The sequence below is a fragment of the Siphateles boraxobius genome, unplaced genomic scaffold (genome assembly GCF_051911475.1).
Source record: "Siphateles boraxobius isolate OS27281-9 unplaced genomic scaffold, OSU_SipBor_1 41, whole genome shotgun sequence".
Taxonomy (NCBI): Eukaryota; Metazoa; Chordata; class Actinopteri; order Cypriniformes; family Leuciscidae; genus Siphateles; species Siphateles boraxobius.
The window spans coordinates 11,751,180-11,767,758 of record NW_027509042.1 but is presented as its reverse complement, the minus strand read 5'-3'; the positions used below and the strand labels follow the sequence as shown (position 1 = coordinate 11,767,758).

Below are 16,579 nucleotides of genomic sequence, written 5' to 3'. Positions count from 1 at the left end.
GGACCGAGTACCTCTCCAAAACTGAAAAAGAGATACTCAGCCCGTGGGCGAGTCTCTTCCAGTTGACCTGAAGACCCAACGGGCTCTGGAGCACTCGAGGGGAAGGACACCACGTGTCCTTCAGGTCAAAGCTGCAGACCAATCTTGGGCCAAGATGGTCACGACCCACCACCTAGTAGCACGAAGAACGAGTTTACAACTGGCCTTCGTACCGGCTGGAGGAGCGGCTATATCAAATCCTTCGCCAGCAGGATAAGACAAGCACGCACAAGTCAGGAGCATTGCTCAACACTTGGTGTGAAGAATATCACTGAATTTTCAGGAGCACGTCTGCTCAACACCTAATGTGATGTTACTATCACTGACTTGAGCGGGGTAGCCGAGCCTGCGGTGGGGCAGCAAAGTAGAGATAGTGGTGTTAGTGTGCAGTGCAACACTTACCTGTCTCCACTAGCGGCAGGGGACGTGAGAAGGCGGATGACCGGGTCCTCGAACGCCCCAAGCTGCCTGTTGGCGACCAAGGGAAGCTGGGGGATGTAAGGCTATTATACAGGGTCACATCCGCCATACTGGCCCACTTGGGACTCAGGAATAGAAAAATTGCTCTTTTTCTGAATATGTGGGTACCGCTGACCCCGTTTTTATAGGGGCCAGCGGCGGAACAGACACACACATAACAAAAAACTCCAGCCGGCCCTCCAACCAGCCAGAGGGAGTGGATCGGTGACCACTCCACAAGCAACTCTTCCATCCCTGAGAGCCCGTCCAGGTTCAGCGTTTTCTTTTGCGCTGGAGCTTACCACCTGGCTTGGCAGCGCCTGGAGCGGGCTGGGCGCCCCTTCCGCGGCCGGCTCCGCGCCGGAACCTGGGTGAAGGCTGCTGCGGTGGTCCGGCGGGAGCTGAGGCGGCTGCAGGCGGACGCCCTCGGCGACGAGCAGGCGGAGGATCTGACCTCGGGGGGCGGGTGAAGGCAGCAGCGTCCCTCCGAGGCAGGATGTGCCGGATGGCCTCCGTCTGCTTCTGAGCTGTAGAGAACTGTTGGGCAAAGTTCTCCACAGCGTCGCCGAATAACCCAACCTGGGAAATGGGAGAGTCCAGGAACCGAACCTTGTCCGCATCTCTCATATCGGCCAGGTTGAGCCAGAGATGGCGCTCCTGGACCACTAGTGTGGACATCGCCGAACCCACCGCGCGAGCTGCAACCTTCGCCGCCCGGAGGGCGAGGTCAGTTGCAGTGCGGAGCTCACCCATGAGCTCAGGGTCCGAACTACCCTCGTGCATGTTCATGAGTGCCTGGGCCTGGTGGACCTGGAGCAACGCCATGGCATGCAAGGAGGAAGCGGCTTGCCCACAAGCTTTGTAAGCCTTGCCCGTAAGAGCGGACGAGAACTTACAGGCTTTAGAGGGGTGACAAGGATCACCTCTCCAGGAAGCGGCCGCCGTTGGGCATAACTGCATCGCAACGGCCCGCTCCACCGGAGGGATAGCCTCGTAACCCTTCACCGCTCCCCCATCAAGGGTAGTGAGGGGGAGGAGCCACTCAGGCGGTTTCTGGCAGAGAAAGGTGCCATCCATGCCCTCGTAAGCTCCTCATGCACTTCAGGAAAGAAAGGAACCGGGGCGGCGGACTGAGAACCAGTACGGCCCGCCCCGATATACCAATCATCCAACCGAGACGGCTCGGGACACGGTGGAGGGTTCCACACGAGCCCTACCGCCTCGGCGGCCTTTTTCAGCATAGCTGACATCTCTGGATCTGGCTCGGGCAACACTGGTCTCCCGGAGGGAGGCAGTGCAGCCGAGTCATCATCTCCAGAGTTCAGCTCCCCCTCCGATGCTGCGATTGACAACGTATCCCCTGGAGGGGTCCCAAATGACACGGCTGGCCCGTCCATTACAGAGGGACCAGCGGGATCAATGGGGAGCTCCACCGGTTGCGGTGTGAAAGAGGAGTGAGGGACCCACGGGGCATGGCCGGGCGGATTACCCCTCACTGTGATCCTCAGATCACCCAGCTTGGACGGCACCCCAGTCCTCCTCTGGGAAGGTAACCCAGAGGAAGAACAGGGGCGGGGCCCAGAGGTGGGGACTGCACCAACGCTTTTAACGAAGGCGAGTCTAGATCTCAACACCGAGATGGACATGTTCCCGCAGTGAGAACATGCCTCATCCACGAAAGCTGCCTCAGCATGCTGTAAGCCCAAACATGCGACACAACTTTCGTGACCGTCAGAAGGGGATAGTGCCAGACCGCACCCAGAAACGCACGGATGGAATGGCATCTTGAAAAAGACGCACTCACACCCGTGTTGCTCTTTTAGGAAATGGGACCGTCACCAGTGCCGGAGCACACAGGGAATGACCGCGGCAAACACTGAATAGTCTTTCAACTAACAGTGAAGCACTCACTTCTCGCCCTCTAACCAACCGTCAACACACAAACAAACAGTAGAAATTTGATGCTGTTAAAACAGCAGTTGAGAGCTGAGAAGCTCGCGATCACCACTGCACCACGCTGTAGAACACCAACACTGGAGAGGTCTTCCCGCAAGAACACCGACACACTCGCTCGTTGAACACAACAGCACTCTTCAGAGACATCAAAGACGAACGGCTCCGAAGCGAAAGGCAACTAGTGCGTGCATCCACTTCCGTATTTATACCCGCGCCGCGGGGGCGGAGTGTGTGATGCAAATCACGCACGCCAAATTCCATTGGCTCGTTCAATAGTAATCGAAGATGATAGGCTCCCTAGCGTGATCCCATTTCAGTCGCGTCGACTACGTCCGACGTTATCGACTGAAAGGGAACGCATCTACACCCCTCGTGTGCTGAACATGCATGCTCCGCTCCCAAGCAAACAACGCAAAGATCATGGGTGTTCTCAGGTGTCATAAAACGAGGACACAGCACTTTCTAAAGCATTTGCTGCATGTTGTTACATGAGGGTTTTCCCTATAGCGTCAACATCAAGGTGCAGCATCGAAGTTCCACTTCAAAAGGAAACGTGACACTGAAGACTATGTAATGGCTGATTCAAATTCAGCTTTTCCATCACAGAAAATAAATTACATTTTAAAATGTATTAAAATAGAAAATAAAAAGTTATTTTAAATTGTAATCATTTTTCACAAAATTACTGTTTTTAATGTATTTTTGATCAAATGTGTATATAAATATAAACTATAATGCCAATAATGAACAGTCTTTTGTCTACATCACTTACTGCTCTTGCCTAGAGAAGGACCCCACAGTAGTGGGTTTGGGCTTTTAGAAAGACTCCTCAGCAGGAGAGGAGGAATAAGCTGGTGTTTGATAAAAAAAAAAAAAAGTAAGGGTCACATTTAAGAAAGCTGTGCTGGAGGTCCAAATCTGACCTTCAGAGGTCTAACTGTAGAGCCTTTACTAACACACTCACCACAGTGACATGTGCACTGACCGCTCTTTGAATTCTGTTTGTTCAGTGTGAATGAAAAATTACCACCTGGGTGAAAATGGATCTTGCATAAAGGGATACCTGGCATTTACATGTACATCAAACAAGCAGCTCTCAGAAATTTCAATGAAGTGGCTGGTCTGAAGGGCATTCTGGGTAAAGGCTATAAATTCATCCTCTAGAATTTCAAAATGTGACATCCATTAGCAGCTAACACAAATTCAGCACATCTAACAAAGCCACTGACATGAGTTAGTTTCACTCTCTGATATGTTGTGACTGAGCACTCTCAAGCTGTTTGTGTGTCTCAGAACAATTAGAAAAAGCACATTATATAACCGTTTCGAGGGATGCAATGTATTGCAACCTTTACATCAAACAGAACTGAACTGACATGTTATGAAATTGCACTCAAAAAATACAATTTCTGAGAGTTGAACATCACATATGCACAAACACTCAAACACAAACTAACTTACTTTAGGCTGCTGGGCTTCCAGTGCCTTCTTTCCATCCCATGCCCAGCTGCGTTTGGTAAAGTAGTTGACTGTGGCAAACTCAATAAGCGCTGAAAACACAAAGGCATAGCAAACGGCGATGAACCAATCCATGGCGGTGGCATACGCCACTTTGGGAAGAGAGTTGCGTGCGCTGATGCTTAGAGTGGTCATGGTCAACACTGTGGTTACACCTGTCGAGGATCAAACACAGATATTAAGAATATTATAAGATAAGAGTTCTCCAAAGCAAAATAAATACACTACTGGCAAAAAGAAAGCTTGTAACAACTCTGATTTTTTTTGTTTTTGAGAGAAGTGTCTTATGCCATACTATGGTCTTCATTATTACATGATCCTTTCAGAAATCATTCTAACATGCTGATTTGGTGCTCAAAAAACATTTCTTATTAAAATCATTCTTGAAAACAAATTTTGCTGCTTAATATTTTTGAGGAAACCATGATATAATACCGTTAAGATATGATTTTAAAAAATATAAATAAAGAAATAATATAAAATAAAGAAATACATTTATTGAGCAAGAACACATTCAATTTATAGACATTTATGTTAAAAAAAGATTTATTGATTGAGCACCAAATCAGCATATTACAGTTAATTCTGAAGAACCCTGTGAAGTAATGGCTGCTGAAAATTCAGCTTTGCCATCACAGAAATAGAAACAGAATAAGCAAAAAGAAAACAGTTGTTTTAGATTGTAATATTTTACACTATTACTGTATTTACTCTATTTTTGAATAAATACCGTTTTGATGAGCATGAGACTTTTCAAAAATATTAAAAATAGTAATTATCTCAAACTTTTGACCAGTAGTGTAAATAAAAAATATAATAGATTAGAATCTAAATTATTTTAGTTTGCATCTTTGTAAGACTCCATAAATCAAATAACACGCTTAATTTAAAAAGGTATTCTTTAAAATATATAAGTGTAAGACTATAATATATTTTTTAAAATGTATAAGTGTTAAACTGTAACTTATTAATGACAGGCACATAATGCTTTTAAAATAAAATCATTTGTGTGCCGAAAATGATAACAGTAATCCATCAAAATCTTTTCATTCATTTTGTGAATGCCACTACCAGTGAGCAGGGAAATTTTGTCTTTCATCCAACATAATTCTTTTAATTTTTAAAATACTTTGCATGAATACAATATTTGTTCATGACTAATAAACTCATCTTAACAACAAAACAAAACAAACAAAAACAATTCAGCGGGGAATACTGACATTAAGATCATATCATTCCCAGAAATGCAGTTTATTCTATCAACAAAAAAAAGTACAATAGGTAGCAATGAAAGGTCAAACACAGCATCAATGCAGTTCAAATATAACTGTTTTTAATTTCAAACATGCCCTTAGAGTGACAGTATCATTAATAATTCTTTATGCAAAGCACCTGAGAATAGTTCTGGAGAATTGCTGAAGGAGCAGAGGTGTTCTGTCCCTGTCAGAGGGAGATCTGCAGATCGCCCCAGGCAGCGGACACAGAGACTTTTAGACATAAATAGCTATGGTACTAGAGTCTCTTAGGCATCGGCTCCGGGATTTCTCAGCCTAGGGCTATGCAAATAAAATACTGTCACATGTGCGATATCAGTGAGCGGGTCTTTAAACCTCTGTTCAAGGATATTTGTATATGTGTGTGAGAAAGTGTTATGTTTTGATGTATCCTTTGTTGGCCAGTCAAAGAGATGTTGTTTGCGTGGGCACATATTCCATGTGGACTTTCTACTCGCTTATTATGGCTGATTATTGCCAAGATACAATTCAAGGCCTCAGAATTAATTGGAATGGCGGTGTGAATTCAGAAACAGTCATCTGAGTGGATCAGTTCTTCATTCCCTCTGATTGAATCAGTCAATTCTGATTTCCATTTTGATGAGAATTATCGATGTAAGCAAAACATTAACTGATGGCCAAAAGGAGCAACAGCTAAGAATCCATATTTGCAAGTGTGAAAAGGGAATATACTTATAAAAGATGCTCTGCATACAGTCAGGCCTTGGGGAGTAAATATCTGATGCTATGAAGTTCACTAATGAGTATTAAAGGTGCAATCAGTGTTTGTTTTTATATAAGAGATCTATAATCACTGGAAAAAACTATTAGCTTTAGTATCAATTTTTAAGAAATCGCATAAGTTACTATAAGGCTATATTTGGATTCACTTATTAGATGGAGGCTGGTCTGTGCAGTATAAAACCTTTTTTTTTTTTTTTTTTATATCTGAAATATCAACAAAAAAAAAATCAGTCTTAGAGATCTATAATAACTGGATAAAGCTATTAGCATTAACGTTACCATTTTCTCAACTTTTCAAGCAAATCACCTAAGCTATAAAAATTATACGGTTAATTTGGGATTTCTCAATAAAGAAAGATGCTTTTTGTGTCCAGAATCAGATGGTGAATTTACACCATCAACCAGCAGGGCTAACAGCAGGTTAATGTTGACTAAAACAAAAACTTAATATTGTAAATTGTAAATATTAATTTAAAATTATAAATTATAAAAATTATAAACTGAAAATTTATAAACTAAATCAAATAAGTTGAAGTACTAAAATTTCAACAAATAAAAAATAAAAAAAAATAAAAAATAAAAAAAAGGAAAACAAATATATATGTAGAAATATATATATTTTTTTTTTAAATTACGAAATCTCAACGTGATCTCCACGTGTCAGCTTCCATGAGGGGGCGAACCGATTGATGTGGATTAAAATAGAAATCTGTATAAAATCTGAATTGCCACAAAAAAAAAAAAATGTAGAAAGAAGCACTAACCAAAAACAGTCCTGGCAGGGACAGATTCACGGTTGAGCCAGAATGAGACTTGGGACAGAATGACAGTCATGAAGCAGGGCATGTAAGTCTGAATCACAAAGTAACCGATCTTCCTCTTCAGGTAGAAATGGGCCATCATGACTGTGTATTGACCTGCAGGGGGAACAATGAAACAGAAGAAGAATGAAATGAGAAAGAAAGGATGAGAATCGAAAACAGTAATGGAAAAATAAGTAAGAGAAGAAACAAAGGGACTAAGAGAGGGAGGGATAGAGTGTGATTAAACTCTTGGGGGGATAAGTGCAAACCAGCTGAGAGGTTTAAAAAGAAAATGAGAAAGAGAGAGAGAGAGAGAGAGAGAGAGAGAGAGAGAGAGAGAGAGAGAGAGAGAGAGAGAGAGAGAGAGAGAGAGAGAGATGGTGATAATCAAGTCAAGGGAAGATAGAGACATAATAATATGAGACAATTATGGATTATGGAATTTTCCAACAGTACTGTCAGTATTCTTATAGGGAAGCACTTTGACGTCCTGGTTGCTTGTCTCATTAGCACCAAATAGTGGATAGTTTTTGCAATGTCTGACCACAAAGATGATTTGACTGTGTTTTAGTAAAATAGAAAAACTTATTAAATCACTTTAAATGAACAAAAACTGCATAAATCACCGGTATGGAATGGATAGAATCATCTAAATAAAAGTGACATTTACAGTGTGTTTAAGAGCTGTCAAACTGTGCTCTGGAACATGGTGAGGTAAATCATTAACTAGAATAGAAAAGAGAATACAGAGTCAAAAAAACGATACATCCTGTTAACCAAGCGAAGATTGAATTTGAAGCTTTTTCGAAAAAAAAAATCCTTTTGAGCCACACAGTCTGATAAACTATAGAAAATCCACTGATGACTGCTGCTTTCTCCTGGCAAAATCGGATTTTTGTGTCCCACTAATCCCTTGTCACAATCTGCATCCTGTAGGCTTCTCTCTCTCTCTCTCTCTCTCTCTCTCTCTCTCTCTCTCTCTCTCTCTCTCTCTCTCTCTCTCTCACACACACACACACACACACATCCACTGTCAGTCACACGTCTGTCTCTCGCTCTTTCAATAGTTCCATCCACTCTGTCAGGCCAGGCCATCCGCGTTTAGGATATAGCACGCAGAAAGAGAGTGAGGGAACAAAAGAAGAGTGAAAACAACAGCGAAAACGTGGAATCAGAGGGGATAGATCAAGTGGATCAGATGAAGAGCACGACAAGCTGTTGAGCCTTGGAAGTCAAGGAAAAGTTTGAACATCGTGAGGGCCCTGAGGGCAAAGATGTCCTCATCACCAGGGGCTCGTCACATCCCCTTCGGCTCGCTCGCCCCTTTATTTCAATGACAGGGAATAAAGCACAACTGGCAGCGCCCCATTTAAGATATTGGACCTTGGATGTGCCCTGCTGGGTGGGAATCTTCTGAGAGCTGCAAACATGCGACTGTGGTGGATTTTACTGCTAAGTTTTTGGAGTGTTTATGGAGAACTCCCATTCATAGCAGAGAACAACGCTGCCATGCTGGTCAACTGGTGAGTGGTCTGCTTTTCTACGCTTCAAAAATAATAAAAATAACATAGCATTGAAAGTCGACAGGAACAGATGAGCATCTGAAGGGGTCAGCTTCTAAATTAATTTGAAACAGTTGGGAAGGACAGGTGCTATTTTCTTGATGGAAGTACTTATTAATAAAAGGTGACAGGTTATCTGGATGTCTTTACAGTGCGGGCCATGTGATTGAATGTTGACCTTTCCACCAGAAATAATTTCACCCCTGTATGGCCGACTCTAGAAAATCTTTTTTTTTTCTCCCTCCTTTGCTCTTTCTTTCTTCTCCACCGGGTTTTCTAAGTTGAGCTAATGACCCTGCGCTCATGATATGAAGTACTGGTGGATCTATTTCTGACTTTGTAAAGAGGTTTGCACCTAGATTAGCAGCAGTAATGACCAGCTGACCTTTATCCTGCAAAAATCAGGGAGGGGGGGGGGGGGGGGGGGGGGGATGGGGGATCTCCCAGAAAGGAAGGCCATGGCCTGGGAGCTTGTTTCCAAAAAAGCTTTTGGCCACCTGATGACAGCTGGCGTACTTTGAAAGAGAGATGGATCAGCAGGGTTCAAAACATGACGTTCAGCGCAGTTCATAGTGTTTTCCTAGCTCACGGTCAAAGTACGATAATGTCTTATATGGATAACCATGCTGAGCTGGCGTCCAGTCATATTCAATATGTACATCCATAAAGGCGGAACAAGGGGAAGCCCCCGACTCCCTCCCCCATGCTTAATGATTACAAAGCTAGAGGCAGCAATGATATGAGTGTATTACAAGTCCTCTTTACATAACCGAATTAAGCAGATGCCGCCTAGGCCCCCTTCTCCCCCTAGTTCGGCTCCCATGGGTCTCTTGCCGGCTTGAGCCAATGGCGGCTGACCGACGTCACATGGTAAAAGCACAACTGATGGATAGGCATGAGGATTAACCCTCCAGACCCAATGGCTCAGGATAAGTGTTGTTTTTTCCCCTCCCTCTCTATCTTCATCTCTTCCTGTACTCACGCTGGTCCTAGAGACAGCTGGCCATGAGTGGGAGGTGTACTGAAATCCTCATCATCATTTGTCATCCAGCTTGATTTGAAAAAGCTATAATCACTATAGCTATCACTTTGTTTAAGAGAGACCACGTCACACAATGTAGAAGATAAAATAAAACTGAAAGGGTGTGATGCAACATGTAATGTTCTGGAAAATAATCCATGAGATGCAAACTGGTTAGAAGATCAGATGAACTACGAAAAAAAATGACTTACTGGCAAGTAAATAAAATGTCAGTGGATAGCTCTATAAGGGACTGTAATGTGGACTTTATTAAGAACTGCAATGTAATTAATGGAAATCAAACTGTAAGCTAAACTGTTATTCTAATCTAATTCACGCACGCACACACACACACACACACACATATATATATATATGTATATATAATTTATTAAAATTACAAAAACATTGCGTATAAAACTATTAACATAAAAATAAACACAAATATAACAATAATAACATTAAACATACTTTTTTTAATTAAAAAAATTCAACAACAAAAAAACATAATACAAAAAATACAGTATCGTGGCCAATAAGAATTATTTATGAGCATTATATTTTCTCAATTAAGGGAGATACTACAAAATGTTTTGGACCCCGGTCCTAAATGCCAAGTTGATTCACAGATTTTTTACCAATTGGCTAGCTGACACTCATTACAATGAATGGGTCAAAGTGGTTTACCTCTACTTGTGCTGATATCTTCAGTACCAGCCGTGTGGCCAATCAAATGGTATTGGTTGAGACGTGACCCTTCCTCTGCCACTACCACAGATTTGCCAGGGCCTTTAGTCCACTTATAAACAACTTCTGAGATAGGGTAGGCATCTGTAAAAAGACAGTAGTTTACACTTTATACCAGCCACAAAGTTAGATTATAAAGTGATAATGGCTTATTAAGCAGACACAGCAAGTGGCTAGGAGATTAGTTAAATTAAATGTAATCTGTTTAGTACTGTGTTTAAATAAGGTTACATAAATGTTAGTCACTCTTGATTGTACAGTCATTGTCAGTTGATTGCATTACATGCAGGCAATATTCATTTCTCAGAATAAGGAGGTACAGTGACCACATCTGTCAATCATGGGAAAAAATCTGCTTTCTTTATCAACAGGGAGCATGTTTGTCTGACTCTGCCAAGTGTAGAGCTGGGAGTAATACATTTAATCATCTGCACCTGGGTTGAATAATAGGATCAGACCATCAGGTTAAAAAAAGAGACACCTACACCTCAGTTGAAGACAACAGGATGGAACACTTCAAGTGATATGACTTGATGAGATAGCAAGTCTTGGTTGAATATTATTTTAAAAGTGTGCAGCCTTATATTGTTTGTCCTTTACAAAAAAAAGCTACGACCACTAAATCTAAAAACAGGCTTTGTTTTGAATGTATGTTGTATGTTGGAACAGTAGTATTACATGTTAAGAACATATTCAACAAAATATGAAACAAGATTTTCAGTAGATGATTATTTCACATAAAATAGCTGCAGCTTTACAGTGACTTTCATATCACTCCATTTTTTTCACTTTCGCCCCCTCCCTCCATCTTGACATTCAATCTTGAAGCAAAACATTAATCCTGCCACTCAAGCCGGATGTCTCCATCACAATTAAGATTGACTTAAACCATCTAGACTGAGGGATTATTCTGCCAACCATCTACACACACACACACACACACACACACACACACACACACACACACACACACACACACACACACACACACACACACACACACACACACACACACACACACACACACACACACACACACACACACACACACACAGTATGTACCCTTAGATGCCGTCCAACAAATTCCTGCAAACTAATCCAAAGTATAAAAACTACTATATCTACAATTGCTACAAATCTTCTGACTAAATCATGACTAACACATACTCAACCAGATGCTCCTCTGAATCAGTAAACCTACTTTTATGAAGCACTCAAACACAGTTGAATGTTTTTACCCCAAAAAAGTCCCATATTTCATTGGGTGGTTGCAGAAAAAAATATTTTAGAATTTTGAAATAATGTAATAACGTAATGTTACATGTAAGGCATTTTAGGTAAGTAGCTTCTGGGTCATCCTCATAGATAGAGACTTCTCAGAATGTCCACTTGAGGACAAGTCCACATATGACCTATTAAGACTCTGTAGGGAACCTGCCCAATGAGATTTTAAAAAGTACATGGACAGAGACTATATTTAGGTAGCTGGTGCAAAATACAGGCAAGTCATGATTTTCAATTCTAAAGAACAGCAAATTGTAAAAAACTGTGCATTTTTAACACACTTTTGGGACAGATGTATGTTTAATGTTTACTGTAAAATGTTATACAGTATAAACCCTCTCAGGGGGTTTTATTCATGAAAAAGAGCATAATAATTCTATAATATTCATTCATTTTTGCATTCAAATCAATGGGTAGATTTACATACAAATGTTTACACAAAAATTCACTGTGTTCCATGAATAAGGACCAGTGTTTTTATAAAAAGTTATCAATCTATCTACATTTCTCTGTGCTAAACTACCTTCCTCTGGTATTTTTTGTATGTTGCAATAATACTACTTCCTCTACAAGCTTTTTCAATTTCTTCATATTTACTTCAATACGTATGTTATCATGCTTGTGTTCTGCGTTATCTCCCTTTCCCTTTCTCATAATTAATGCTGTTATCATTATTGTGCATTTGGTATAAACCTTTACCAACTATGTGTGAAATTCCAGACTTTATGAGAAACAGGAGACTTTTTTTAGATATCAAAAAGATCAATTCTCCTAGGAAAGGTGGTTGAAGTTCAGGTGGTAATATGAAGCAAATGAGTGTGAAGACAGTATTGGTACTAATTATGGGTGCTGATTGTAAATGGATCTAATTGGATTGAATTTAGTGCACATCAGCTGATCCTAATAAGCTCTGAACTTGTTCAAGTTCAAATGGAAAACGTCTCGGGTTATGACTATAACCCTTGTTCCCTGAGAAGGGAATGAGACACTGCGTCGAGAATCGACACTTTGGGGACGCTCCCTTCGCGTGCGCCTCTGAAGTAAGAATGAAACTAATCCAATCCTGATTGGTGTTGCGTCGTGATGTAACATGTGACGGCATAACCGGATGCATAAAAGTGACGCTGACACACACACACACATCAGCTCTGCGATGAAGCAAGACGCGCTAAGGCCTCGAGGGGCATGGCAGGACAACGCAGTGTCTCGTTCCCTTCTCAGGGAACAAGGGTTATAGTCATAACCCGAGACGTTCCCTTTCGAGGGAACTCAACACTGCGTCGAGAATCGACACTTTGGGGAACGAATGCCCACTAGGCCATGCACCGAAAACAGGCCTGCCCCGGAGTGAAACTGATTTAGGCACTCAGCTAGGACGAGAGCACATGTGTGCCAGGCGTACTAGGGAGGTGCAGACTATAGAACCTAACAAAAGTGTGTGGGGTAGCCCAACCGGCTGCCTCACAGATCTCTTTGATGGGAACTCCCGAAAGTAGGGCCCTAGAGGACGCCATGCCACTAGTAGAATGAGCCCTAACGGCCAAAGGTGAAGGCAAATTCTGCACCTTGTAGGCCTACTTATGGTTTGTATAGCCGGGAGCCCCTAATAGGTGATCCAAAACACACTACAGTAGGTCTGACCTCCTCCAAGAAGAGGACCTCTCAAGGTAATACTCTGAACTCTGACTGGCAGAGCAAGGAACCTCTCCTTTTCTGAATATACTGATATATATGAAATACTTGCAGGACCATGGACCTAGCCATGATAAATTGTACTTAAGGCACATAACTGGGTCTCGGATGCAGGATGGCCTTAACTCCGCCGGGGGCACACCCCAAGCAAGCTGGTGATAATGCCAGGGCTTGGAGATCTCCCAGTCTCTTTAAAGAAATAGCTAAGAGAAAGGCTATCTTGAACGTGAGGTCCTAGGCGAAGCCGACTGGAGGTATTCGAAGGGAGCCAGGGATAGCCCTTCGAGAACCACCGCCAGGTCCCAGGAAGGAACCCTGGACCTGACTGTCGGTCTCATCCTCCAATACCATGGAGAAATAGTATGACCAGTTGGTGCCTCCCTAAAGGCCCAACATTTAGTGGTGCATGGAACGCCGCAATGGCAGCCACATACACCCTACGTGTGGATGGGGAGAGATTCGCAGAGAAACGATCTTGAAGAAACTCCAGAACTGAAGCCATTGGGCAGTTAACTGGGCCTAACTCAAGTTCTCTACACCAAGTAGAAAAATATTCCACTTGAGGCCATATAATCTCCTGGTAGACGGAGCCCTAGAGGTAAGTATGGTTTCGACCACCCCAGATGATAGACCAGCATCTAGGTACTGAGCCCCTTCAGAGGCCAGACCCACAATTTCCACAGCTCTGGATGAGGATGGAATATAATGCCCTCCGCCTGAGACAACAGACCCCTCCTCAGAGGAATCTGCCATGGCGGAGCTATTAGGAGTGAAAAAAAGTCTGAAAACGATACTCGGGCCGGCCAAAACAGGGCTATCAGAAGAAGACTGATGCCCTCCTGACGGACCCTCTCCAGGACTCCCGGGAGCAGAATGATCGGGGGAAAAAGCGTACAGGCGAAGCCTCGGCCAGGCCTGTACCATGGCATCCAACCCCAGCGGGGCTGGATGAGTGAGGGAGAACCAAAGTGGACAGTGGGACGGACGTCCCTCGAGACTCAAACAGATCCACTTCCACTGGTCCAAACCTCTGCCATATGAACTCCACCACCTCTGGATGGAGTCTCCATTCCCCGGGCCTCAGCCCCTGCCTCGACAGGATGTCTGCTCCCTGATTCAGAACCCCCGGGACATATATTGCTCTTATAGATAATATTTTCCCTTGGGATCATAAAATGATCTGATGCGCCAATCTGGATAGAGGGCGCGATCTGAGTGTCCTTTGTCGGTTTAGATAAGCTACCACTGAGACGTGGTAACCTTTGATGTCTGTGAGGAAGCCCTCAGAGGTCCTACACTACCATAAGGACCTCTTTCCCAAAGCCTTCACCCTCAAGGTCACCATTCGGGCTGGAGGACTTCGGTTGAGAGTGCTTCCTCTATTGCCAAGCTACCGCAGGAGGGGCTCGAGAGGCAACGCTCTCTTTTTGCTCTTGCCGATGGGAGGAGCTTTGATTTAGAGTGGCGAGGGAAATACCATTGGAATGCCGCCGACTGTTTTTGTTTTTTTAGTTTTTTTTTGCTTCCTGAAAACTGTCAACGACTGTAGTGACAGCGTTGGAAAACAGGCCAGAAGGAGATAGCGGAGCGACCAACAGGAATATTTACCTCATTTAGATCTTTAAGAAGATCGGCCTGGTACGCCTGCAAAATCGTCATAGAATGCAGGCACGCACCAGCCTGACCAGCCACCATATAAGCCCGGCCAACCAGTGCAGATGTGTCCCTGCACGGTTTGTTGGGCAGCGCCTTCTCAAAGCGAAGAAGCCGCATCAGGAGAACGATAGCTCGCTAAAGCTTCCACAATCTGCGGCATCTTGCCATAACCCGCCTCTCTCGCACCCACCACATTCGAATAAACATATAATGAATGTGGTGAGATATGTAAAGAGTGGGTTTTTTCCCAGGATCTACATATATATATTTTTTTATAAAGATCTGGGAAAAACAGTAAGCCCCGGCTCTGAGGTTGTGAACGGTGCTGCAGGAATCTCTCGTCTAGTTCATTTTGACGGGGATCATCCTGCTTATTTCGTGGCCAGCTGATATATTTTCTATATATATATATATATATATATATATATATATATATTTATTTATTTAGTCTGGCCACAGCACGCATCACAACCTCCACGAGCTCTACATAAGCAGAAACATAAGCCGGCGAGTGTGACTCATGTTGCTCGTTCCCGATGCTGAGCACATCTACTTCCTTATAAACAGATAGCTCGAGCACTGGGCACTCGTCACGGGCAGAAGAAGCCGCATCGCGGGCTTCTGCATCGTGAACGAGTGTCATAGAATCTGCGGATGATGAGAGAAAAGGTGCCTCAACAGTCTCGTTCTCATCCGCGAGATCCTTCTGCGATCTCCACGATCTAAGCCGTCGCGCAGCCTCAACGGACGTGGGACCCGAATCGCGGGGATCGCGAGCCTGGCCATCATCAGGGCCAAGCGGGAGCGCAGCACTCTAATAGGAAGTGCTTCACAGTGTGCACAGGCAGCCCTCTCGAGAGCTGACAGTGCGCGCTGCGCCCCTAAACAATACACACACACACACAGCTGATGCGTGTCCTCACCCGTGGCATATTTATAATCTTGGGCAGGGGTTCACACACTTAGTGTATTGTTCACTCGCCATAATATAGAGCTTTGCACAGACAAACAACAACAAATAAGACAGACAGTTTCACAGAGAGCGCTTGCTGAAGAGCGAAAGCTGATGTGTGTGTGTGTCAGCGTCACTTTTATGCATCCGGTTATGCCGTCACATGTTACGTCACGACGCAACATCAATCACGATTGGATTAGTTTCATTCTTACTTCAGAGGGGCACGCTAATGGAGCGTTCCCAAAGTGTCGATCCTCGACGCAGTGTTGAGTTCCCTCGAAAGGGAACTATAAACTCTGTATATGGATTGAATTAAAAAAGGAGATTGAAGTTGTACAAATATATATATATATATATATATATATATATATATATATATATATATATATATATATATATATATATATATATAATAACGCCTATTTGAGGGTACAGGGGTGATTTCGGATTGGCTCTAAGCATGCGTACGCACACATTTGTGCATGAAATCTGCATAGAAATGTTTTCACGAGCAAATCTTGATTCACCAAAAAGTTTCGTACTGAAATTCATTCTAAATTTACACTAAAATTTAGGAACCACATGTACGCAAAAAAGCACGACCTTAAGAAATTTCATTTTAACATGACTATAATTATATTATAAAATTAATAAATAATACATTTGAATTTATCCCTAATTAGATTTCATCATACAGTGAAAGAGTAAGAAAAGCTGCCACGCTTCAGCTGCAAGGTTTCTCTGAATAATGCAGATTTACCCGTGTGTACAGCTGGTAATGAGAGGTCTGTAATCTCGGTTTGTATAAAAGTTGTTTATTCTGTTTGAACTGGTTTTGAGAATGACACACTTGGCATTACTCGGGGATC

The 16,579-nt window shown here is 43.1% G+C and overlaps 2 protein-coding genes across 4 annotated transcripts in view; one reads left to right on the top strand and one right to left on the bottom strand.

Moving 5' to 3' along the window:
* The window catches only part of gabra5 (gamma-aminobutyric acid type A receptor subunit alpha5), a 54,270-nt gene that overhangs the window by 15,876 nt on the left and 21,815 nt on the right, over positions 1–16,579 (bottom strand). Inside the window, exons 7-9 of the mRNA XM_077198430.1 lie at positions 10,064–10,207; positions 6,755–6,907; positions 3,916–4,127 (exon numbers count right to left, since the gene is read on the bottom strand). Of these exons, the coding sequence (XP_077054545.1) occupies positions 3,916–4,127; positions 6,755–6,907; positions 10,064–10,207 (509 nt within the window). The remainder of the gene's footprint in view (positions 1–3,915; positions 4,128–6,754; positions 6,908–10,063; positions 10,208–16,579) is intronic.
* Positions 7,832–16,579, top strand: part of gabrb3 (gamma-aminobutyric acid type A receptor subunit beta3) — an 82,012-nt gene continuing 73,264 nt past the window's right edge. The window contains exon 1 of one of the 3 annotated variants that reach the window (XM_077198427.1): positions 7,832–8,316. In XM_077198427.1, the coding sequence (XP_077054542.1) occupies positions 8,222–8,316 (95 nt within the window). In that variant the 5' untranslated portion in view covers positions 7,832–8,221. The remainder of the gene's footprint in view (positions 8,317–16,579) is intronic. The other 2 variants (XM_077198423.1, XM_077198425.1) reach the window with 2 other exon arrangements.